At 39.3% G+C, this 25,784-nt stretch overlaps 1 protein-coding gene across 2 annotated transcripts in view; it reads right to left on the minus strand.

The window, feature by feature from the left end:
• Window positions 1–1,906: 1,906 nt before the first annotated feature.
• Window positions 1,907–25,784, minus strand: part of LOC306857721 (thyroid hormone receptor alpha-like) — a 161,853-nt gene continuing 137,975 nt past the window's right edge. For both annotated transcript variants that reach the window (XM_079397832.1, XM_079397833.1), the window contains 7 exons: window positions 20,390–20,451; window positions 18,325–18,425; window positions 17,031–17,178; window positions 16,173–16,378; window positions 7,427–7,573; window positions 5,650–5,908; window positions 1,907–4,562 (listed from right to left, as the gene is read on the minus strand). In XM_079397832.1, coding sequence (XP_079253958.1) covers window positions 4,312–4,562; window positions 5,650–5,908; window positions 7,427–7,573; window positions 16,173–16,378; window positions 17,031–17,178; window positions 18,325–18,425; window positions 20,390–20,451 — 1,174 coding nt within the window. In that variant the 3' untranslated portion in view covers window positions 1,907–4,311. The remainder of the gene's footprint in view (window positions 4,563–5,649; window positions 5,909–7,426; window positions 7,574–16,172; window positions 16,379–17,030; window positions 17,179–18,324; window positions 18,426–20,389; window positions 20,452–25,784) is intronic.

The raw sequence follows: 25,784 nt of genomic DNA on the forward strand, positions 1-25,784 counted from the left end.
GAACGTATGAAATGCCGCAGGTAGTACCAATCCACCAAACCATGAGAGCATTCGATGCAAACACATACATAGAAACAGAAATGCAGTCCCTCGACAGCGGATGACATCATCGGAGATGAGTGGAAAGTTGAACTAGCACCCTCAAATGTTTGGGAGATTTGACAAAGCAGGTCTCAGGAAGCAGTTAGGGCCATCCTTCCCTTGACTATTACACTGACTGATGAACAGACAAACTGACTGAGGCTCATGCAGTTGCGGTGGGTGGGACTCTGGGAGGGGGAGTGTTTCGAGGCATGTTCGCTAATCAGGGATCAATGACACAGTCATCATGCTATCAGAGGGTTTAGCATTGCATAGACATTCTTGCTTCTGGGCGTTTTTTGTCTTTCTCTAAAGAAAAAAAAAAAGATAGACAAAATTTGGTAAAAAAAAAAAAAGGGGCGAGAAACAAAACACCACCAAAGCGAAACAAAACCAGTATCTACTGTTCTCCTCTGAGGAAACTGATTGGCAGTAGCGAGGCCAGCTAAGTGCTTCAGGGTAGCAGACATTATCCACCCACTGTACGTCTCTCTACCAGCAATCTGACCTAGTGAACAAATGTACGTCTAGCTACCCTGTCGGAAAGAGCGGTTTGAGTGCGGGGCAGAGGGTTGCGGAGGCACAGGGTTGGATTGTTAATTTCATGGGGCAGTTCTTCTTCATATTTGTATTGAACATGCACATTTGCGAGTGCACAAAAGCACACGTACAGATGTGTGAAGCATTTACAGAGCTATGTAAGCAGATTTACTTTACAAAAACGGCGGGATCAGTCGGCTGCATTCTGGCCTCGACATCCAGTATGTGACGGTTGCATATGGTTAACACATGGTGATTTAATCTTTCAATATCGTTTCTTTTGTATTTACATCCTTGGTTATGGCCAAAAAACTTGTAAAAGTACAAAAAAGAAAAACAAAACAAAACACAAGTATTGCACCTTGAAGGCGGGCAATATACGCTTAGTAAGCTGTTTGTGTAACATCATTTTGACAGCACTGTCCACTCTTGCTGGTGACCTGAAGTGAGGTTCTAGTTCCCGGGCTCGGTTCCAGCCCAGTCCTGTCAGCTACATTCAATACCACGAAGCGCTCTCTGCTGTCACGGATGCACACGACTCCCTTTCCAGCCTTCCAGCTACACCGCATCCCGTCCGCTCCCATCACGGCCCGTCGCATCAGCGCTGGTGACACCGTTCGCAAACGGAAGCTAATGCATGCAACTGGTGCAAATCTGAAACAGATGGGCTTTCGAGGTTGAAGGAGGGGGCCGTGTGCTTCTGCGATCGCATTGACGCTCATGCGTACATACACCCCATCGTACAGTTCAACACATGCACTGGACGCACTTTAACACAAGTGCCAAGCAGATAAGCACTCCTCCCAAGTTCATTTAAGCTTTGTGTTGTGTGAGGTATGAGTAGATTGTTTAAGTTTTTTTTTTTTCAGTTTCTGTTGCATTATTTCTCATGTTTCTTTTTCTAAGTCTTCTGTCATAAAAAAAGAAAACAAAATATAAAAAAGAAAATATTCCTGTTTCTTGTAAATTCCTCTTGATAAAAAGACGAAGGACAGATACACAGACAAACATAGTTGACTTATCATTACAAACTATAGTGAGGTGAAAAAGAGGTGAAATTCTCTAGTTTACACTGCACGCATGGTCAAAAAGTGACTACGGCTGTTGTTTTTCTCTCTTACATAGAGCAGTTAAGCATTGAAAATGAACACACACATTTCAGTTCAAAATAAAAAGAAAGAAATGAACAGCTCAAGCTCCGAGATTTGAACTCTTTGTTCTGGAGTCATTTTTTTTTATTTGTTTTCTGGGTTTGTAATTCTCTTATATCTTTTTTTTTCTTTTTCTATCTCTCTCAAATAAAATCAGAAGGTAAAGCAGCATCGAAACCCTTGCGTTCACTCCATCAGCCAATCGCAACCACTGCTGCGTCACTCCTATTCCAAGATGGAACTCCATGCTGGGTTTTTACGGAATGCTCAGTTTCTCTCGTTCAGATTGGCTGTTTTCCTTCGGAACCTCATTATAGAGCAAATCCTGGTCATGGCTCTGTCATTCTGCTGCTCCTCATTCACATTCATTTGGTGCTGCCATTCTTTGCATGGCTTGGCCGCTCCTTTGTCTCACAAAGGAAAGGCCCGTTTCTGTTGGGTGTTCGTCTCAAGCCACTTCTGGCTTTGAGGGGGCGGGGACACAGAGGTCTGTTCGCAAATGTGTGTTTGAGTGTTTCGTCATTTGTTGAGGATATTGTTTGACTTAATACTGACTCTGAGGGTGTGCTCAGGAGCACATGAAGGTGTGGCCTCTGTTTGACAGAGAGGTTGGGGGCGTGTCCTTGGAAAACATGCGATTGAGCTGGAGGAGCTGGAGGGTGGGGGACCCATCATGCCTTAGTGCAAAAACTCATTACAAGGTGCCAGGGGTTGAATCGTCTCTGAAGATTTGGCTCTTTCAAAGCTAAGTGCTCTCATTCAACTGTTAGGCTTCCAGCGTCCCCTGCCCCACCCTGAAGAAACCAGCCGATACCTAGCTCCGCTTTGCAAATTACTGCTTGATATTCAAAAAAGGAAACAACGATAGACCCATTCGGTTCAGGCCTGGCCACCTCGGGTCCTTCATCTGTAGTTCTCTCCATGGCTTCTCTTTGTAGTCAGCGTCATGTACGGTTTAGTTCGCTGTCTGCTGAAAACCAGCTTCCATTTTGATGGAAATCGAAGTGACACTTGGTCCCACACGAAAAGAAACAAAAAAAAGCCCATCCCGAATAGTTTTCTCTCAGAGACCTCAGAGAAATCTGACAGGCTACGATGAGGAATGGCAGGCCCTCCTGTCTACAGTGGTATTTCAACATAACTGAGAAGAAACTGTGTCTGCGAGTGTTTCTATCCTGGCTGTAAGTGTGTGAGAATACGAGTGTGTGTGTGTGTGTGTGTAAATGTGTGTGTGTGTGTGTGGCTGAGGGTAGCTGCCCTGTGTCCAGAGGTGAGGTAGAACCTGTCAGCACAGAGGCAGTCTAAGAGCCACAGCCAGCCGGAGGTGTGCCCACATTTGAGGTAAAAAAAAACAACACAAAGAAAAAACATCAACGACAACCAGTTCGCCGTGGCCCGTCAGGAGAGTGCACGTGTGTTCGCACAGACTGGGCAACAGTAGCATCTGAGCGGAACACAGATGGGCTGGACTGAACTCTCAAAGCCCTGCATGGGAGTCCAGAACTACAGCACTGCAGTGCATACAGTAAAAATGAGGCATTCGAGTTTTGAGGTGTGTGTTTTAGTACGTTGTGTGTGTGTGCGCGCTGGGTCTGGGAGTACGTTAATACTGGCTCCCTCCCGACATCTGTAAAACACACAAATCAGTGCAGATTGGAGGTGTAGGGGAGCCTGGATTTCCATGTCTCTGCATGACTTTCCTGGGACAAAGAGTGGCTCAAGGAGCCCACAAATAAGCCCAGACAATGGCAAGAATGAATCGCACACGAAGTCACTGAGCGGCACCCCTGAATGAGCACTAAAATGGCGACCGAGAGCTTTCAACGGTCCGTGTCCTACAGAGAAGGGAGGGGGGTATATTCTCAAAGTCCCAAATCATTTTGAGTAGCTTTATTTAAATATAGGACCTGATTCGTTTAAAAAAAATTCCTCCCGCTCCACACACAGGCTCAATATCGAAGAGAATCATGAGGTCTGTTAAAGAAGATCCATGTTAGCGCAACGCTTGAGATAATGACGGTTATTCTCACGAGAATGCTGAGATTTCAATCAACAAAATGAACTGACCACTTCACGACCTGGCGGAGGAATCTATATGCCAGCTGCCATCCAGTCTTAGCAGAGGGCGCCTCCAGTGGTGGCGTGACAGTAGTGCAGTCTATACGTGAACAAATGCATTCAAGCTCATCTGAGGATTTGAGTCGCATGAGTACTGCATCTGTAAGCACACTTACAGGAGTGTGTGTGTGTGTGTGTATAGATGCATATTCTGTCTAAGGTGTTGGTAAACCAGTATAAGACATGCCGAGACAGAAGGGCCACGCTTGGGGAATTCAGTGGATGAGGGAGGGCTGAGTTTTCTGTGAAAAAAAAAAAGTGAAAAAAAAGTTTGACTTGAACCCCCATATGAAAGCCTTTCTGAAGATGACCCCTGCCAATGCAGCTGCTGCTGGTGAGTTTGGTGCGTGGAGAGGGGTGAGACGGGTTGAGGAACATGGGTTACAAAATATTGATTCTCCTGCTGCAGCTTGCTGGGACGTCACACGTCCTGATCCTCGAAGACCTCCAGGAAAAGTGGGGGGAAGAGTTCAGTGGGGCATTCCACCTTCATGTGCAGGAAGCGACTGGCGTGGCAGGCTCCGATCATTCGCAGGTCTGTCACCTTCATCAGCAGCTTGGGCCAGAAATGAGGAATGTTGTGCTTGCGATAGTTGATGTAGTGTTCGAACGCTAGGAGGTACATCTCCTGGCACTTCTCGATCTTCTCCACACATGTCAAGCCTGTTCGATCTGAAGAGACGAACCAGAGAAGATGCAAGGTCAATACTTTATACATAAGGCAAAATACATTATTTTAAAAACCATCTAGTTAGGTTTCACACAGAACAAAGGTGAAACACCTCTCAACAACAATATTAATCAAACACCATGTTCCAAAACCTAGTTTGCTCCCTTAATAATCAACATTTCTGGGCATCAAATGAACACTCCAGATGCGAAGTATTTCCACTTCATTTTTTACATAATGTTTGAAAAAAGCCAAACCAGAACCAAATCAACCAGGATCTGAGATTGATCACAACATTATAAACTGTGATTTGAAGCATAAAGTATCTGAAAATCAGCAAAAAGAGACATTTACAAGGTGATATACTCTTTGGGTGGACATCTGTATGGTTTTGGGTTGGATAGTGCAATTATGAAATACAATTTCCACCTACTTCCAAGCTTTCTTGTACTCCTCATCACTATATTACAGAATTATTACCACAATTAACAAACAATACAATTTTAAAATAGGTGTTAAGTTTAGGCTAATAGTAAGAGACATACTTTTTTTTTTTTTTTAGACACAATATTGTCAAAATCGCTCTATTTCTAGTTCCAGACAACTATTTTCGTTTATCAAGTATATATAATCTTTAAAAAAAAAAAATGTATATACCGGTTCTACACTCTTAACTTTATGATTGCATCCTAGTGGCCTGTTTTGACATGTTTATGTAGCTCATCAGGTGATTTCTCTCTTGCATTGATCCTCAACTAGCTTTTGTTCCCCTTTTGGAAGTCGCTTTGGATAAAAGTGTCTGCTAAATGCGTAAATGTAAATGTCCAGAACCCAACTATTGCTCTATTGGGGTTCATTGGATTCTTTTGCATGCTTTATCTGAGGAGTGCTGTTTATGTCATGTAGTTATTATTAACAAAGTTGCTGCCTACATATATATTCTATTTTAAGTTAGCATGCTACCACAGAAAGCAGCTGCCTAAGTAGACTGCAGACAGTGAGGCAGCGCACAAGCTTTAGGAACAGAACCTAACAGACCTCTCAAATCCCTACAGCTGTTTCTAGATTTGAGAATACTCTTACTCTCACCTGAGCTCATAAGCAGTACGGCCTGCAGCAGGGCCACCTCTGTGTCATCCAGGTTGAACTGCGCCAGACTCTTGCCTAAGTCAAAGATGGCATCAGACACAACTCCCAGCCCTCCATTCTTTAGCTGCTCTCGTTTGACAGCCATCTCTCCGTTTAGGGTCAAGGTCTCGCTTTCTGGGTCATACCGAACTGCAGCACGTAGGGACATAATCTCCATACAGCAGCCCTTCAGCAAGATGATCTGATCCTCACAAGGCAGCTACAGAAATTAGAAATCACACGATAATACATGTCTAGTTCACCTAAATCTCCTTGAAAAACACTCCTTGAATACATGTCAAAAATTATTATGGTTGTAAACTTTCAAATATTAAAATATAGAAATATATATATTTTTTCTCTTTGAAAGAATTTGGACTCTTTATGAGATATGAGAAAAAAAACCAAAATATATATGCTAGTATGGATTTCAGTATTGACACCCAGAATAAAATTAATAGTAAATTATTAAAAATATAATTAATATAACAACTTGACCTCAACAAATTATGGTGTATTTTAATTGTGGGTGATGTGTCAGTTATTAAGCTTCAAATTATATTAAAATAATTAAATGAATCATATTTTTAAATTATAATATTGTTAGCTTGGCATTGAAAATGGTCAACGTGTGACCAAAACATTTGCCTTGTTGCCTTGTTTGTTTTCAGTAAATTGCTTACGCTGCTTTCATCTTGCTTGTGATTTTTGGATTTTTGAGAGTGTGCAGACTTTTTACAAGTATTTTACTTTTTGGGAAACTTTTTTGGTCTACGCACCTCGGTTGGATTGTTTTGAAGGCGCGGTGAGTCTCGTTTTTTTAATTAGAATATATAAATATATATAATAAGAACAGTGTGTGTATACTCTTTAAAAAAAAATAAATAATTTTTGACCACTCTTTAATATACACACAGCACAGAATGTGGTTATAATGTCAAATTGAATATTTTTTTTAGTTACAGTGTCTTACAAATGTACTTAAATGCACGCATTAATGTGTTAACTTTGACAGCTCTAATTATATACTGGCAAAGAATGATGACCCAAACACTGAAAGGAAAAATTGGAGGACTGAAGTAGTATTTGCACTGATGTATAAAACGTTTCACATCATTTACAAAAGCAACAAAAAGTCAAGTATTGTTCAGTATTATGTTTTTGTATTACAGTCTTTCTGGGTGCTTATTCCAAAATATGGAAAATACAGGAGGCATAGCACTCAACCGAGAGGTTGTGGATACGTGTGGATGGCAGGGTGAATTTACGGTGTAGACAATAATATATTCGTTGCCATAAGGGTGCTGTGTAGTCTACTATGCAAGAATGTTCACACTTGCGGTTAAAGGAGAGTTGGTGAATGCTGAATATGGAAAGAATGCCACCATAGCTATGACTGTTGTAATGTGGCAATATCACACACACATTCACCAAAGCCACAAATGTACAATTCATCCTAACATGATAGATAACACATAAATACAAACCCACCCACACTGACATATTCCAGAAATGTGTGTTAGGGTTTTCAGTTGAATAATTTGGCAACTATTAAAAATAACAAATAACAAATTTGAGAAGGACCACAGCATATTTTATGCTAATTAGGCCAATGGACACTAATATAATCTAATTACAAGGCTTAATTTGACAAGCTAATTATTACAGGACACAAACACCTCAAATTGGGTGTAAAATAAACAAAAATAACAAAAACAAAACCTAATAGCACACTTACCTCCGAAAACATGGACAGTTTTTTGGCAAAGTCAACAACACGTGTGATGGCTGGGGTGATGATCTTGGTAAACTCGCTGAAGGCCTCCAAATCCACTTTGTCCCCGTCTGATGTGGGGACCACCGGAGACTGTCCGATGTCCTCCGGCTGCAGACACAGACAGAGAGTTAAGTGTGACTGTAAGGTTTGGCTTTTGTAACAGGCAACAATGTATTTCCACTGAAGACTATATGAATGGATTTACAGATACACTGAACGAGATGCATGTGTGAGGTCTGGCTTTCCAGTTATGTAGGCTGATAGCCTTGGAAAAACACAGCGTTTAGTATCCTCAGGGTGGATTAGCGGTCAGCCATGTAAAAACTGGACAAACAGCCAAGTAGCCCTGGCATCTGGAGCTACATTCTATGTATGCAGTAAGAGGCATGTAACATGAGTCAGAATAGAGGTAATTATAAGTACTCAAGAGGCAGAGCTACAATTACAGCATTACATGCTGGCCACTGCATATTATATTTTTTGAATGCGAGACATGTCTATGAGTCATGGACGGCATATCTGCAGTCCGTTTCTGCTGCAATCAACACCTTAGATAACTATATAAATGCAGGTATGCCCTAAAATTCAAGATATTGGGGGAAAAAGATGCCCCTATATAGTTTTTTGTCTCATATTTATATTTCATGATAAGCGATATCACACAAGCAGCATTCCACGAATGCAAATGTGATTTTATACAACAGTTCAATAAATATTAAGTTAATATTATGTTGTATTTTAAACACAATATTGTCTGTATTTGCTAAATTTCACAGAGAAAATATTACCTTTAAAGCCATAGCAGAATTGTTGTGTCTCTGAATCCGCGTTTTGAACGAATTGTGAACCAATGATTCAAAGGCCCATTCATAAAATGAATTTATTCTTGAATGAATCAGCCATTTGAACAAATCGAATGAATAACTGACTCAAACACATTGCCACCTGCTGGCAGTTTTAGTTTCTTATTTAATCATTTCATTTAACAATAGGGTGACCATATGTCCCATTTTTTTAACTTGCAATAAGTGAAGGCGGGATAGATAGGCGGAATCACGCTGAATGACACACAACAGAAACGCTCTCTCGGCCGCACGCCCGCGTGATCCCAGTTCTGCGATCAGTTCTCCTTGCACCTTAATTGTCAAATACACATATAGCTGTCAAAATTGGTATCGACCAATTCCGATCCGATCTGATCCAATCCCAGCGCAGTTTTTTTTTTTTTTTAATCAATGTAGAATTTCTATACTTCTGTGTCACTCTTTTGTGTGTTAAACACAATCTATTAGACAACTTCATTTTAATGAAAAAGTAACATGAAAAAATATATAGGGGCTGTTTACACCTGGTAACTTCATGCGTTTTGTAATTTAAATCTGATCGCTCAAACCACTTCAGGAGGTGGTCTGGGCCGCATTCCAAACGAAACTGGACATGTGTAAACGAATCTGGTTGTTGAAACCACATATGTAAATTTTACTTGTCATATAGCCTATAACACGGTCTCACACGTTTATTTAAATTCTTTAAATTTTGGGACATTATAGTCAGATATGACTGCGCTAATGCAACACACATCACCGTGGACGAGTAGCTGAGTATCTCTTCAGCAAGCAGACACGCAAACTGCCACGAATGAAACTGAAAGTAAGACGCAGACGATCAACACAATACACTTCATTAAAAGTATAAGACAAACTTATCTTTCCAGTGCTCTCCTATTGCGGCCTTTTAGCGCAGGAATTGAAGATCGGATTTATATCCGTTTTGCGATTTTGTGGCCATGTGTAAATTGAAAGGTTTTAACAAATCAGATAGATATCCGATCAGTGAAAACACATGAAATGACCAGGTGTAAACAGGCCCATTCATAATCTATGACAAAAATATTATTATAAATTAGGTTAGTGGATAATTTAGCAGCAAACTTTATTCTAGACAAATCATGAGTGCACAATTTTATAAAATCTAAACATTTAGTGATAACATTATTTAGTGGGGAACAAATAAAAGTGAATATGCGAAGGACTATATCTGGTAAAATATTACACATTTCTCTTTGTATTGTTGTAAAATACATTAATGAAAACAAGTAAATGTATCTATTTATAAATATAAACTACAAAATTAAAAGACATTTCTTTTAAATGTATAGCACAATGAAGGCAGCGACATATGATAGAGGAGTCCCATCTATCATATATATCATAAATGTTGCTGCCTCCATTACTGTGCTATACATTAGATTATTAATAGCCTTGATTGGACAGAACAAGAAACGCTTTAAATAATCTTTCATTGCGCAAAAGGATTATAATACGAAAAGCTCCGATAGAGAGTGGCACAAAGTGCTTATGGCTTCCCGTGCGCAGAACGATGCGCTTGAAGCAGCACGGAGTCACAGAGTGCAGCTCCGCATAGAGAAGTTCAAAGCACAAAGGAAAGAGATATTGGTGTGTAGCTTATTACATCTGTGCACAGTTTATTGATCCTTTTCGTTTAACAGTTTTAAATCTCAGTTATTGAGCGCTCTTGGAGAGAGTTTCATCATCTTGACTGTCTTAACCGAACGTGACACAGTTTGAATGATGAACGGAGGATGACAGACAGCGGAGAGAAGAATTTACGTGAACTTGAATTTAACGACTTAAATATTCATCTGTACCTCACATTAAACTATGGAAGGGCTTCAGAACACTTGGACTTTGACTTTATGGTGCTTTCTAATGTTTTGGTGCTTTCGTGGGGCTTAACAATAACATAGAATAGTATACGCACAATATCGGATTTGGATCGGTCTCGTCTGACCGATACCTGATCTGGCAGAAATTCCAGTATCGGAGCCGATACCGATCCTGAGTATCGGATCGATGCATCCCTAGTCAAAATGTCCATCGTGTGGAGTATCTCATGTAAATAGAGTCGGTTATGGCTTAAGTTAATGTAAACAGGTGGGTGAAAACCAGATATGTGTCAGTATATTCTATTCATTCGGTCTTAAAGGGACAACAGCCTAATTAATTACCTGTCTGTCTCATTAATAATAATAATTCGTTACATTTATATAGCGCTTTTTCTAGGCACTCAAAGCGCTTTACATAGTAAGGGGGGTATCTCCTCGTCCACCACCAATGTGCAGCATCCACCTGGATGATGCGACGGCAGCCATAGTGCGCCAGAACGCCCACCACACACCAGCTTATTGGTGGAGAGGAGACAGTGATGAAGCCAATCAGTAGATATGGGGATGGTTAGGAGACCATGATGGTCAGAGGCCAATGGGCAAATTTGGCCAGGATGCCGGGGTTACACCCCTACTCTTTTTCGAAGGACATCCTGGGATTTTTTATGACCACAGAGAGTCAGGACCTCGGTTTAACGTCTCATCCGAAGGACGGTGCTTTTTACAGTATAGTGTCCCCATCACTATACTGGGGCGCTAGGACCCACCCAGACCGCAGGGTGAGCACCCCCTGCTGGCCTCACTAACACCTCTTCCAGCAGCAACCTAGTTTTCCCAGGAGGTCTCCCATCCAGGTACTGACCAGGCTCAACCCTGCTTAGCTTCAGTAGGCAACCAGTCTTGGGCTACAGGGTGATATGGCTGCTGACAAATTAATTAATGTTAATCAAACAACAAAAGATGTTAAATAAATGTATACATGTTAAACCTACTGGTTTAGAAAAATGAGTTTATTTAATATTTAATTTGTATCTATTGTATTTGTCTTGTGGTTTGTAATTTGTTTCTTAATTTTTATATAAAAAATAACTATGTACGTGTGCGTATGTGTGTGCATGTATATAATTAAATATAATTTAGATATCATGAAATAAAATTTCTCATATCGTGGTCATATACAGTTGAAGTCAAAACTTTACATACACCTTGCAGAATCTGCAAAATGTTAATTATTTTACCAAAATAAGAGGGATCATACAAAATGCATGCTATTGTTTATTTAGTACTGACCTGAATAAGATATTTCACATAAAAGATGTTTACAGATAGTCCACAAGAGAAAATAATAGTTGAATTTATAAAAATGACCCCGTTCAAAAGTTTACATACACTTGATTCTTAATATTGTGTTGTTACCTGAACGATCCAAATCTGTGTTTGTTTTGTTTAGTGATAGTTGTTCATGAGTCCCTTGTTTGTCCTGAACAGTTAAACTGCCTGCTGTTCTTCAGAAAAATCCTTCAGGTCCCACAAATTCTTTGGTTTTCCAGCATTTTTGTGTATTTGAACCCTTTCCAACAATGACTGTATGATTTTGAGATTCATCTTTCCACTCTGAGGACAACTCATATGCAACTATTACAGAAAGTTCAAACGCTCACTGATGCTCCAGAAGGAAAAACCTTCTGAGTAGGAGAGTTTGAGTGGCTAAAGACTATCCAAGGACCACAGAAAATAGTTAAGTCTCGGGGTCAGAAAACCTTAAAAAAAAAAAAATAGTCAAAGAACACCTACATCACCACATGTTGTTTGGGATTGTTTCAAGAAAAATTCTCCTAGCTCATCCAAAAACAAACTCCAGCATATTCAGTTATCAGACACGACTGGAACTTCAAATGGGACTGGCTTCTATGGTCAGATGAAACTAAAAAAATTGTTTTTTAGCAGCAAACACTCAAGATGGGTTCGGTGAACACAGATATATATATACTGAATGAAATATACTGCAGTATGTTTGATGTTCTGGGCCTATATTTCTGCTGGAGGTCCTGGACATCTTGTTTATACATGACATCATGGATTCTATTAAATACCAACAGATAAAAAAATCAATAAGTGACTGACTCTGTCAGAAATCTTATAATGGGCCATGTTTGGATCTTCCAACCGTACAATAATCCAAACACAAACCTCAAAAACAACACAAAAATGAATCACTGAGCACAAAACCAAACTTCAGCTATGGCCATTCCAGTCCTCTGACCTGAACCCTGTAGAAAATGAGTGAGGTGAACTGAAGAGAAGAAGCACCAACATGGAGCTGGGAATCTGAAGGATCTGAAAGAGGTCTCTGATCTCTTGTCAGGTGTTCTCTAACCTCATCAGGCATTATAGGAGAAAATTTAGAGCTGTTAAACTGGCAAATGGAGGTTTCAAAAAGTATTGAATAAAAGGGTGTCGTTAATTGTGGCCAATGTGTATAAGAGGAAAACATTTATTTCATAATGATACCCCCCCCCCCCCCCCATTTTAAATTCTTATTATCCAATGAAAGGTTACATTTTTGTGAATTTTTTAAATAAAAGATCAAAAGGATTAACAATGCAGATTCATTTTCAGAGCCTTCTTTGATCATATTTACCAAGCGTGCCGATATTTTTGGCCATGAATGTATATATATTTTTAATATAGCATCAAAATGTGTTTTTAAATTTTAATTCACAATATCACTGTTTTATTGTATTTTGTTCAAATATAAATGCAGCACAATAATTTTTTTTTCTTCAAAAAACATTTAATAATTGTGCCAGCCCTAAATGTATTACTAGAATTACATTAATAAATTGTATATTTTTTTTATTTATCAAAATGGTAAATAAATAAACAATCAAAATAACATGAATCTATCCATGGCCGAAGTAATTCTGTAATGTCACAACCAGCATGTGTATGGATAAACAACCCCATCTAAAAATGTACATTTTAAAACATGTCCATGTGGTCCATGTCACCCCTTGCGGCACAAATGCGACAGTCCCTAAAGACTTCAAACTATGCAATCACATTGATTTCTTTGTTTCTGATAAAGCAAACAGACATAAATAAACAAAGGCACTGAAATCAAGACAAGACTGCAGAAAAAATATACAGTGCTGGCCTACAAACAAATGCTATTCTGTTGCATCGTGAGGTTGTGAGAGCAAAAGGTTTAGTACACTTCATCTGTTACAGACAAGCTGATTGAATAATTAAACCCATTATTATTACCTAAATTCACCCTATAGCTGATAGGAAGCCTTCATGTAACGTATACAGATCAGAAATTACAGCGCAGACCGCACAGAGAGGTAAATAAAACACAAAGGAATCTTCTGCCGGCCGTTTAAGATTTGTGTGTTTGTGTTTACATATGCTGTCTCAGACGAAGAGGACTGTTTTAACTGTGCCGCACTGGTGTACTTGTGTAAGTTTTAACAAGCATGAACCAAAGTGTGTGTGTTTCTCTCTTCCTACAGGAGGTGGGGGTAGTGCTGGATACGTCCCAACGCAGCCTTTGCCTGTAAGACCTCAGTGTAAACTATCCCCTCTGCTGGTCCACCCTGGCCTTCTCACTGCTGAGAACTTGGCACTGTGCTTTCTCACTACAGAGATCTTAAGACAGCCCAGTTGGACTACCGACAGGACGGAGTGAGTGTTCCCATGGAGAGAGAGGCTACAGTTTATCGGGGTCATTCGGGGTCTCGGCCTTGCACTGTTATTGGAGGCATATCTTGGTAGTAAAGGTTATATAGGCTGAATTCTTTATGGGCCGTTTTATAGGAGTTCTCAGCCGGCTGGGGAATTGGTTTCTCTGTCCCCCGTGGCTGATTGTCACAGGGTCTAGTGCAAGCCGAATGTTTAGATTGGTGTGCGTCAGGGCTTTGATAGTGCTCGTAACCGCTGGGAAGGCGGCGAGTGTTTGGTGGGCTGAAAAAAACTACTTTGTTTCTACAATAGAGAATTTCCAAATCAGCACTTCTGCTGGGATATTGTGCATATGCTCACTTGAATGTTTGTAAGAAGAACTGTTTTTGTTCTTGCAATGAAAGTAAATGGGTTCCAAATCAACACTGGACCCCATTAAAAAAACTCCACAGAAGAAAATGTTTGGAAAGATACGAGTGTGAGAAAATTCCAACAAATTTATTTATTTTCTTTCTCATAAAGATCAACAAGTCTTTCAGATATCCATAGCCTGTGTTTCTGTGTCTCTTTTATTCCATTTTCTCTTCCTTTATCCTGCCACTATTCACAGTGGGTGGTATATTGTCTGAGCGAATGAGCGATTAATACTGTCTAAACTCTCTTTCCTTCCTTCTTCATAAACAGAGGTGCTTTTACCAAGGCCCTGCATGGCAACGCTGCATTCCTGTTATACCCGTCACTAACAGTTGCTTTAACGCTTGCTGTTGCCCGGTCACAACTGATATGTGTAGACTGGTATTGTCACTCATTACATTGATTAGCAAGCTGTGTAAACAAATGCTAATCCGTACTGACAGAAAAGGCCATAGCAATGTGCTAAGCTTAAAATAAAATTGTTGCGAGCAGACACACAGAAATGTACGCATACAAATAAACACAATAAAATTAAGTTCTCTCCTTTCTACCTAACCATATGTTTTTTCTTTAAATTTAGAAACTACTGTTTTCAAGCTATTATATATTTCTTATATTAATTTTTTTTATGCAAGTTTTTTTATAAAGGGCACCTACTATGCAAAATTCACTTTTACATGTTGTTTAAACATAAACGTGTGCTCCTTTTTTAATCCTCATGAATCACAAGCAGTGTCTCAGAACAATTCCTTCATAGAATCTGTAAAATGTGACGTGACCCTCAGTTAGCCCATGTTTATCTTCACGCTAGAGCATTTAAAAGCAGCATTTAAGTAAGAAATATCTTTAGTGGATTCGTGAATCGATTTTGAGATCTTCCGAATGCATTCTGAGCTTAGATTTTAACAGCAGATGGCACTCTAATCTAGTTTTTATTCGCACACTCAAATGCTCATGAAGAAGAGTGGGGAAGAGCACTTGTGCGTTCGGCGGAGTCACGTAGTTTCACCTCGGCTCAGAATGCTTTTATGACGCAAGATTAATGTAAACAGCCCACTGTGAACACCCTTGTAATTCACTTCAACCTTTTCAAATTTTATGAATCATTATTTTATGTTCAAGTGTGTGTAAGGATTTGGAAAAAAGCAGAGTACAGCTGTTTCTAAAGCATGCAGCGCCACCTGTAGTTCAAAACTAAGCAAAGACTCGAGAATGAATCACGATACATTCTGAAAATCTATTTATTTTTCAAGCCCTAATAGACAACAGTATAGGTACTGTATATTACGCTGCTGTCACTTAATACACAGATCTAATATAAACATTCTTTGCCCAGCTGTTTACCTTCACAGACATAAACGTCTGTGTTTATGTAACCTGTGTGTTTTTAACATAAACGTATGTGTATTTGACAGTTTAAGCACAATAAGACATGAAAGAGAACTTAGTTAAGTACTCACATGCTGTGTGACAGCTTTGGTGGATATGTGCGCTCAAATAACCGTATATCAGACATTAAAACTAATATATGGCTTGAAAACGCATGATTTCAGCGCAATGGACATGATAATAAAAAATTTATGAATAAATAAAATGTTGTTTAGTGGAGTATCTGAGGTACGAGCTGTAAAGGCACAGCCATATTCTGGAAACAGCTCATTTGCATTTAAAGAGGCATGCACAAAAACAGCGAGTTTCTGCTTCCACTCAAAATAGGCATTTTCAAAATGATAAAATAAATGATTTGTGGGGTATTTTGAGCTGAAACAGACACATTCTGGGGACACCTGAGACTTATATTACATCTTGTAAAAAGGGCATAAAAGGTGCGCTTAAGTAATTTGGTTATTTATTTCAGTTTTAGTAATTTGATACTTCAAACTTACTCATTTCAGGTGTATATATATCAAGGTTCTTGCTTACCAGGAACTTGCGTTTCTGTTTCCAGTGAGAGCCCTGTGCATTGGTGTGGCGGTGAGCTTCTGTCACCATACGGATCAGCTCCCACTCTGAGCTGGTGGGTTCTGGTCGATTCATCATGGATTTGACCATCTCCTCCTTCTTCCGCTTCTCACGGTTTTCCTCAATCAAGCGCCGCTTCGCAACCCGTTTGGAATCGTCCAGCACCACTACACCAAGGAGGAAAATGGGTTAATTCTTCCACTCGCATGATGCGGGAATCAACAAATACATTTTAGTTATGGTCCTCTAAGTGGCTTTTCCATTTACATTTCACCTTAAAGATGTTTAGACATTTTTCCTGGAAAAAAAGATAAATACAGAATAATGAAGTGATTCTGAGGTGCAGAATGGCGGTGACAGAACGAGTAAGAGCATTGGGGAAGGATCAAAGTAAAAACGAGACATCCATAAAACATTATAGAATAGAGAGAGAGCGAGGGAGTGACAGAGGAAGAAGAAATGTGGTCTAGGTTGAACATGTGCTGTACATATGTGAGGCATATGGACATATGCAAGGGAAACCCCAGACTGAGCACTTCAGTTTGCATAAGATTAATGTACATTCGCTGTCAGCATGTATTTGTATATGTAAGGAGCAGGGCTGCGTTTGTGATCCAGTATGGTGAGGTCCAAGCATCTGATGTAGAAGCTTCTATTTTGAGTTATTTTCTAATTTAATAATTTTTCATTACAAATGATATTAATTTAGAGATAAAAGACTGACTTGAGGTCCCCTCATGTTTTAATTTGTCTCTGAGCGGTTTTGCATGTTTGGTGATTTTGTATGTTATTTGCATGAGCATGTGGGCGGTTACTCACGATCCATGGCCATGCCCAAGTCGATGCATTTCTTGAAGCGGCACAGCTGGCACTGGTTGCGGGTGATCTTGTCAATGATGCAGCAGCCATCGTACTTACAGGAGTAAGAGGGATGGAGGTTCTTCTGGATGGTGCGCCTGAAGAATCCCTGAGAGACAGAGACAGTGAGGAGGATAAAGAGTGTATTCAGAGGCAGGGTGTCAGACAGGTGTAATCTGTCACTAACTGTGCTTGCTGTCCCACATAAGCAAGTGGACAGCAAACGCCTTTTTGACTTGCTTTGCTGTAAAAATATCTAATTAACTTTGTTTTAAGCACAAGCCTATTTGTAAACAAGAGGGTTCAAAAAGTGCAAAAATTTCCGCAGTCAATAAAAATGTTAGTAAAATTGTAGTCTTATTCAGTAAAATTCAATATAATAAAAACAAATATGCTTTTGAATGACTTCCCTTATTTAGGAAATTCAAAACAAAAATAAAATGCAATACAATCAAATAAACAAACAAACATAGAAAGTAAAAACTATTTTGGTTCCCAAGTAAATTTGTTTTGCTTTCAGTAGAGTTGCTAAAAAAGCTAACATTTCAGCAAAACAAAACCAAAAATAATAAAATAAATAAAAAATAAACAGAATAAATAAATGTAAACAAAATCATAAAATGAAAAACAAAAAACCCGGAAAAAAAACAAAAAACAAAATAGCTAAACTTATACTACTAAACTTATAAATAAAATAAAATAAAAATAAAATGTAAAAAAATAAACTGAGCAAGTGCAAACATGAGAGCTGGAAAGCAGGTGCTGTCAGTCAATACTTGTTTGTGTACTTGATACTCACTGCTGACAAACCTAGCTTGGTGACATCCCTAACTATAAGGATGCATATCTATATTACTGACAAATAAGAGAAAAGTCTGATTAGAAAATGTAGCCTTTTTTATTGCAGTGATGGAATCTGCAAGCTCTCAAGAACTCTTCAAATCAGCCTGTTTAGGCAGGAGTCCCAGTCAAAGACTTGCAAAGCACAGTTGTCACTCACAAGTCACTCCCTTCATGAAGAGAGACAGGCAGTGGATAAGATGGTTGACACTATTCTTAGGTTTGTGATTTGACAGGATTGAGAATGATAGGAGTATAAGTTTCACAAATGACAACAGGATGTTTTGTTGAACATATCAGACCTGCGCCACACCATAACTCCACGTGAGGTGACAGTCTAGTCTGTATATCGTCTAGCGTGTGGGGCTGAGATGTCTGTTAACACTGTGCACAAGTGATAGCAGAGATGTCCCACCTTACAGCCCTCGCAGGTGATGCAGCGGTAGTGATAGCCGGTAGCTTTGTCTCCACACACCACACACGGCTCATCCTTCTCCAGATAGCTGGGGATGTACCCTAGCATACACAAAAAATCTAATGTTAACTGATAGCAACAAACAAGTACAGACATCAGCAAATCAACACCACAGTAATTATTAAATATAAAAGGCTGCTAGCTTCATATGCAAAGAAGCTGTTCGGAATTTCTAGATTGTTTTTTCCCTGAAGTGTCTGTATATTAACTCAACCAACTGTGTTTGGGGGTAGAAATTGGGAAAATGTTACAAAACGATTTTAAATTCTGTTTGGAGCTGCAAAACTGCAGAAATGACACACTTCAGACCTATCGGAGTACCTATTTAAGTCTTGTTAACCTTGATTGGTGAAAGCCCTGAAGAGCCCTGAGTGAGTTTGAGAGTGTCCCTTGACAGCATTTAAGATCCGCCAGTGTTTGTGACATCTTAAGCTAGTTAACTGCCTTCATGCAAATTTGCGAAGCCCTTTCACAGATAAGAAACAAATTATTAATTGCAATACATGCTATTGCATTCAGGAAGGGGAAATAGTCCACTGCCCACTATTTTACTAAATACTCTATTCACAACCATTCAAAAGTTTAGAGTTTTAAAATGTTTTTTAAAGTCCCCTATGTTTACTAAAAAGGCTAAATTTATTTGAATACTGTAAAGAAAGATAGTAGATAAAGAGAGTAATATTATGAAATATTACTACAATTTAAAATTCTGTTAATTCAGAAATCTCTAATCTACTTATTTGGCGCTACTAATTTACTATCATTAGCAATCTTGAAAACAGCTCAGCTCAAATGGGGATATTTCTTTTATTAAAAAACAGCATTTATTTGAAATAGTGATATTTTGTAACCATATAAATGTCTTTACTAACATTGTTGAATCCATCTTTGCTGGATAAAACTGACCACAAACTTTTGAAAAATAGCTCATAAACTACTGTAAAACAATAATAAAACTAAACTAAACTAAACATATGTGATTTGCAGGGTTTGAGGGTTTAACTCACTACAAGTGTTTTATTCAGTAAAACTCTGAATAAATTTAGAATATGAAATCTAATGTTTGATTAATTTTCTAATTCATCCATATCTTTTTTTTTTTTTTAATCAGCACAGGACAGTTTTTTTATTTTATTTTATTTTGTCAAAAATAAAAAATGTCCCAGTTTTTACAAAGCTGAAGTACTGGCTATTTTTCTTCCGGATTCACTATTCTGAAAACTAAAATAGGCGAAAAGAAAATGAAAAAAAAAATCATCAACATCTGCAAAGGTTACCAGCAGGTGGTGCAAAAATGGGGCTAAACAAAAATTCAAACTATGTAAAGTAATGTAAAGTATTACATTTTTATCGGGATGCATTTTGTAGACTTGTTTTAAGCTATCATTCTTTTTAACAACATACCCTTTATACAAAATGAAACACTAAACAGCAGTGTAGGTTAGCGTGGAATAGCAAATCTTACACCACACTGCATTTAGCGTCTTTTTTTCCCAAGTGAATGCGACAGCACCAGTATTGGAAAACTGAAAGGTTAGAGACAATTTTTGGACTAATCTAGTTTATTTGGCTGGTGTGGGCATGAGGTGAAAAAGACAAGCATAAAAATGCAGCTACTGGAGGCCTGATGGGTCTTAACCAAGCAGAGACGGGGTGAATAAATGTATCGAACTTCCTCAACTGAACAGCTCCTCCTTACACCAATACGAAGTCAATACTTACAGAGCCCTTTAGCCTCAGAGAGCGATCGCTTTAACAGGAGTTATGATATCCTAAAGGAGGATCACCACAACATCATATAACAACAAATCTATTGAGCTAACTGATGCTGGAGTTGATGTGAGGAGGATCACGGGGCAACTGAAAACCCTTCTCTCCCTCTAGGACTATCGTGTGTTTCTCAGAAATGTGCAGTCAGTGATGCATTCTGGGAGGACAGAGGAGTGGTAAGCATACTGCAGCGGCTCTAGGCAAGAGCATCCATGTCCTCTGTGAGACATCTTACCAGACATGCTCTTCACCGAACACTGACTGTTCTTTCTCTTCCTTTTCGGGCCATCGAGCCACCTGGAAAAAAATAGCAGAGAGACAGAGAGAAAGAGGCTGGTATTAGTACATTCCAGAAAGATGGCACACAGAAAGTCTTTGTGCTGATTTGATGACTGCAATTCTCTGAGGTATCACTTTATATTTTTAACCAGCACACATTCAGCTTCAAGTGCACCAACAACATGGCAACCCTGTCATTTTGATTTGACGGAGTGACGATCACAAAAAAGAAGATTGCAATACAGGCAACCGTCAGAGCCACGATGCACGTGTTCTTGACACGTTCATGTCCTGACTGCAAAAGGACCAAGCTTGTTCCCCTTTCTCTCTTTTCAATAATTTCCTGCAACTTTATCATTTATTTTAACATACCTAACATAATCAAGGTTGGTTCGCACTCTAAAATAGTTTTATTTTAATCAAACAGGAGATAAAGTAGACAAACGTTTGACAATTCTTTGTTTCTCAATGACTACATAAAAGAGGACATTCATCAGGTGATTATAATTATTCAATCAACCCACAGACTCCACTTTTACAATCAAAAACAACAAAGACAGGCATTGTGGACGTTTTATTTAAAGACAATGTTACCTTTGGGTTTAAATACTCTCGTTTGGCTCTCAGCGAAGGCGGTCACATTTTCTTCCTCTCCCTACCCTTATCTCCCCTGCTTGCTCTCTCGTCCTGTCCTTGTCTAACACTTAAGAGACTCTCTCTGCACTATTCTACAAAACCGAAATTATGGATCTGATCAACTGGTCTCTTAACGCAATTGACACCATCTTCTCGACTAGAAGTTTGGGATCGGGAGAACCCAAGTGTCCTGCTGGGACTTTCGCAGCTGGCTACACGATGGACGCATGGGAGAGGTGGCGGGTCGTGTGTCTGGTGGCTCTTTCCGTGGAGGACATTGAAGACATCTACCTATTCGGAACCATGATAACTGGGTTTCTACTGATTGGATTAGGCTTTGCCCTGAGTTATCGGAGAATTCAGGAGACGGGAACAGCTGTCCAAAACCTCACAAGGCTGCCCGTCATGATTGAAGCAGTGGGCAGAGCGGTTGGCTCTGAGACAGAGACTATTAACCGCAATATGGATTCATTCACGGCTAAGCTCTCGGCTTTGGAAAGGAAAATTGATGGACAAGGAGATCAGAATGGACAATGAGAATAGCTGTGAAATTAGAAGGCAGCTGTTCGCCCAAAGACCAAACAATCTTATCTCTTTTCGGCTTCCCAAAACAACAGACAGCTTGGCAAGGTTGCTCTGGAATCTAACTCCCCGGATGAATGCTGCAGGGAGACGCTCTTTCTTCCCTCCCCCCTCAACAGACACCTTGTGATTGTCGAGCGTTTGGGTTCCGGCCAAGGTCGTTTCCATGGCAATTGCTATGTCGCACCACAAATCTGCGGACTGAGACAACTTGTTTGGAGTGCCAGCGCGGCGGATCTCTAGGCACGCAAACTTACACATACACACACTCATACGCTCATACATACAGATATTCATTCACCTCCCATTACCCCCATCCAACGCCTTTGCCGCTTCTTCCCGTCAGTCTGATAAACGGGTCTGTGTTAGAGCTGTAATGGCTGCAGACCGGATGGCTGTTCGTCTGAACTGGATTACTCTCACCCTACTGCAAGTTGTGTGTTCCTGTATTGATTGTGCTCTATGCTGAGGTTTTTGTCTGTTCTCATACTGTACTCCCGTTTAGGAGCATAGTGTGAGGATTATTTTTTCTCCTTTCTTTCCTCATGTTGTGCTGTATTCTTCTTCTCTATTGCATTTCGTTGCCTTGTACCTACATGTGCAATGACAATAAATTGAATCCAATCCAATCCAATCCAAAAATAAGGATTTTTAACCTTTGATGTTTTTTGTAATTTTTTTTTTTTGGGGGGGGGGGGGGGGGGGGGGGGGGTACAATGATTATGAACAGCATTTTTTGCCTGATGTGCTATTGTTCCCATTTATTCGTTTTAATATACATTAATTTTAAAATACCTAAATATTAATATGAACATACTTAAAATGATAAAGGCCCAAAGCACAAGAGCAAAAACAGTGATTTAGCATGTAGCGACAAAGCAACCGGAAGCTGCTGATTTTCAATAACTCACAATAATAATTATTAAAATAAAAATATATTTTTTAAATGGTCCTCTTTAAAGGCAGGGTATGTAATTTTTCAAAAAACGTTTTAGAAAACTGAGTCAGGGCCGAGTCCCAAAACAATCTTATAGACAATCAGCAGTAAGGGGTGTGTCTACTCGTGATATGGAGGAGAGAGCATTCAGTGAACAGCCGAGCCGAGCGACAGAAAGATAGAGATGGCGGATAAAAAACAAAAGAGGAAAACGACTGCGGAAAGATAAGGCAAGAAGTAGGACCTGTGTAAATATCAGATCAGCTTTCCAGTGCTGGAGAGAACTCAAGGAGCGGAAGGCCTGCAATCAGATGCTGAGGTTGCTTTGTTTCTTCTCGATAGGTGAGTAACACCGTGTCTACACCGGACGTGCCGCAACAGCTAAAGTCTGCCTACACTGGACGTGTGTATTTCAGCCAAGAATGTAGTTGTTTAAAACTTAAATATGCGGGTTATTTATAAAAACAGCGCCTATTTGAAAATGTGCTTCGCCGATTTTGTAGATTCCAAGCGATCACCGGGAACTCAGTGCTCATGTATCCCGAAGAGAGGAGCATAACCTCGGCTAGTCCTTCTGAAATTTGCCGCTGGCTCTGATGTCTCTGTAGTGGATAAACATAAAATATAATTAATTTTGGGTAAATCTAAGAGGTAATATTTGGTCTTTATTCTATTGTTCTATTAATATGTTTAAATGAAAACAATGGCAGTGCAGTGCAGTGTTTGATATATTTCGTCTGTAAATACAGTGAGGAAGATTGCAACAGCCAAGGCGAGCTGATTGACGTTATCAAGTACACTGCTCTTTGCAGAATTACCGGACTTGCGTCCTTCACACTCCCGAGTCTACATCGTGAAGTCCGAACTACCGAGGATGCAAAGCCGAAATTTGAGTACTTGGTATTGAGAAACGCACGCAGACCTAACGTTAAGTCACCTGACTATTTGCCTAATCTTCTCGGTACTCTCGGACCGCGATGGAAACTCAGACAGCAACAGGTCTGGGGGGAAAAAAGTTCCTGGGACATATTGTTCCAGGTAATTTAGGTGGAAAAGCGGCTTATCTTTCACAGAACTAAGCGTTGCCTGGGTTGCGTAGACTACATATATGTTGGGCGGATCTATCAAAATAGATAGAGAGGCAAGACTCTTTTGGGGTAGGGGCATGTTTGTTTTGGTGATTTCAAATATCAACATTGGCTTCCAGAAATTGCTTACCCTGCCTTTAAAAGACACTTGCCTAACATTAACATTTTTAATCATTTCATCAATTCCCAATAATAATAATAAAACACCAAACAATTTTAAAACATGGATTTAACCATGATAAAGGATCAGGATATCCTCTTTAATGTGATTTGACAATTATTAAAAAAAAACAAAAAAAATCTTAAAAGAGCTTATGAATATTTTTAAAAGAAGTCCTACTATTCATAAAAAAATAATAACAAAATGAGGTTTAAAAATTTTCAAATAATACAGATTGTTGTCTTTGAGTAATACCCAAAACAAAACAAAAAACTATAAAAATTTAAAAATTAAAAATTAAGAGTGATTAAGTGATTAGAAATTAAAAATCTCTGGAAGTAAAAAAGATGCATTGTTATGACCGTATTTTAAAATGTCATCAGATTTTTTTTTTTAAATAGCAATATATCCCACTTCTGATCAACTTATCAAATGTCCAGTTTGGCAGCCCTCCAATAACATCAGGTGATCCAGCAGTAAGAACACCCATTCCGACTGAAGAGGCAAGAACATTGACACAGACTTTCTGCACTAAAATGACCGAACATCATTAATAATCAATGAGAGCTGGCGATTTCTGGAATCATGCGAGACAGAGAGAGTTGCTGATGTAACAAAGATGAGCAGGGCAAATGAGCAGTGATGAAAGGCGGCAACTACCAATGAGACGGCAGACAGTGATCCGACCTATACAGACGGACATCGTGGCTTAACAATACAGCCACTCTACGACCTCCAGCAACATATACGTGCGAACGCCACAGTCTCTGGGTACATCGAGTCTGGCTGTGATTAAAGGGCTGGAGTGGCTCAGCTCTACGCTGGGAGAAAGACAGCAGAGTTATGTAACAAAGTGTCCAAATAATGCAGGCAAATCTGTTAGCATTAGGTGCTAGTCTCTCAACACCCCTTCAACACCTTTGCCATCGCTAACGCTAATGCTAGCCTCTTTACATATACATCAAAAAGAGTTTGATTTCTAAAAGGCGAGCTATTTTAACTCCACATGATACCAATAAGAGTATACGCAAGATCATGAGCTGGATTTTAAAAGGCATAAAAGTTCATTTAAACATCAAAAGCTGTAGAGGTGGACGTCTTTCAGGTTACAAAACAATTGTTATACTTACAAAAATACTGTGGAGGGACAGAATCAGGTAATACAATAATACTGTAGTACTTTGATTTACAGTTCATGTATTTATTGATTTACAGTTCATGTATTTATCTGCTATTCTAAGAATCCCAATGGTACTTTTTGTTTGTGTCTCGAGTTTGCCCTTTTCTTATTTGATAGAATCTTCTGGAAATTACTAAGAGAACACAAAACAAGATTCATGTGATGTGCTCCCTTAAGCCATCGCGATGTCACACACATAAACACAAAGAAGGCCATCTTTGTTCAAAGCCATGGGGAAAACATTATAAAAGGTTCAAAGTGTAATACTGGCTTGTGTGTTCTTTTGCTCGTCACATTGTTTTTGTCATTTGCTGTATTGATTCTGCAGCTGTGGAACGTCATTTATGAATGTCATTTAATATGTCTGACTGAGGTTCAGTGAGGACGCAGAAGCCTCTAGACTTTTTTTCTCTTGCGTTCTCTCGGGCACACGAAAATGTCATTCTAAAGCCGCATTGTCTTCATCACAATCACTCTGATTTGCTGTCGTGGATGGTTTTACCAATATAACTATCAATCATCTGCTGTCCTCATAAGAACCTGCTCTTCACAAAGAAAACATTGCAGATTTCACAATTCAGGCAACAACTTTGACACACCTCAAGTAATCAATACTGAATACAAGATTCACGTAATCATAATTTCATCATGGCAAAAGCAATGTGCAAATATCCCTTTAGGAAGATAAACATATACAATGCCATAGAAAAATGGGCAAACAGAGGCATAAAGTAAGATGAAGCAGCAAGGGCTTTTTTCCACTTTGAC

This window comes from Barbus barbus (assembly GCF_936440315.1).
Source record: "Barbus barbus genome assembly, chromosome: 38".
Lineage (NCBI taxonomy): Eukaryota > Metazoa > Chordata > Actinopteri > Cypriniformes > Cyprinidae > Barbus > Barbus barbus.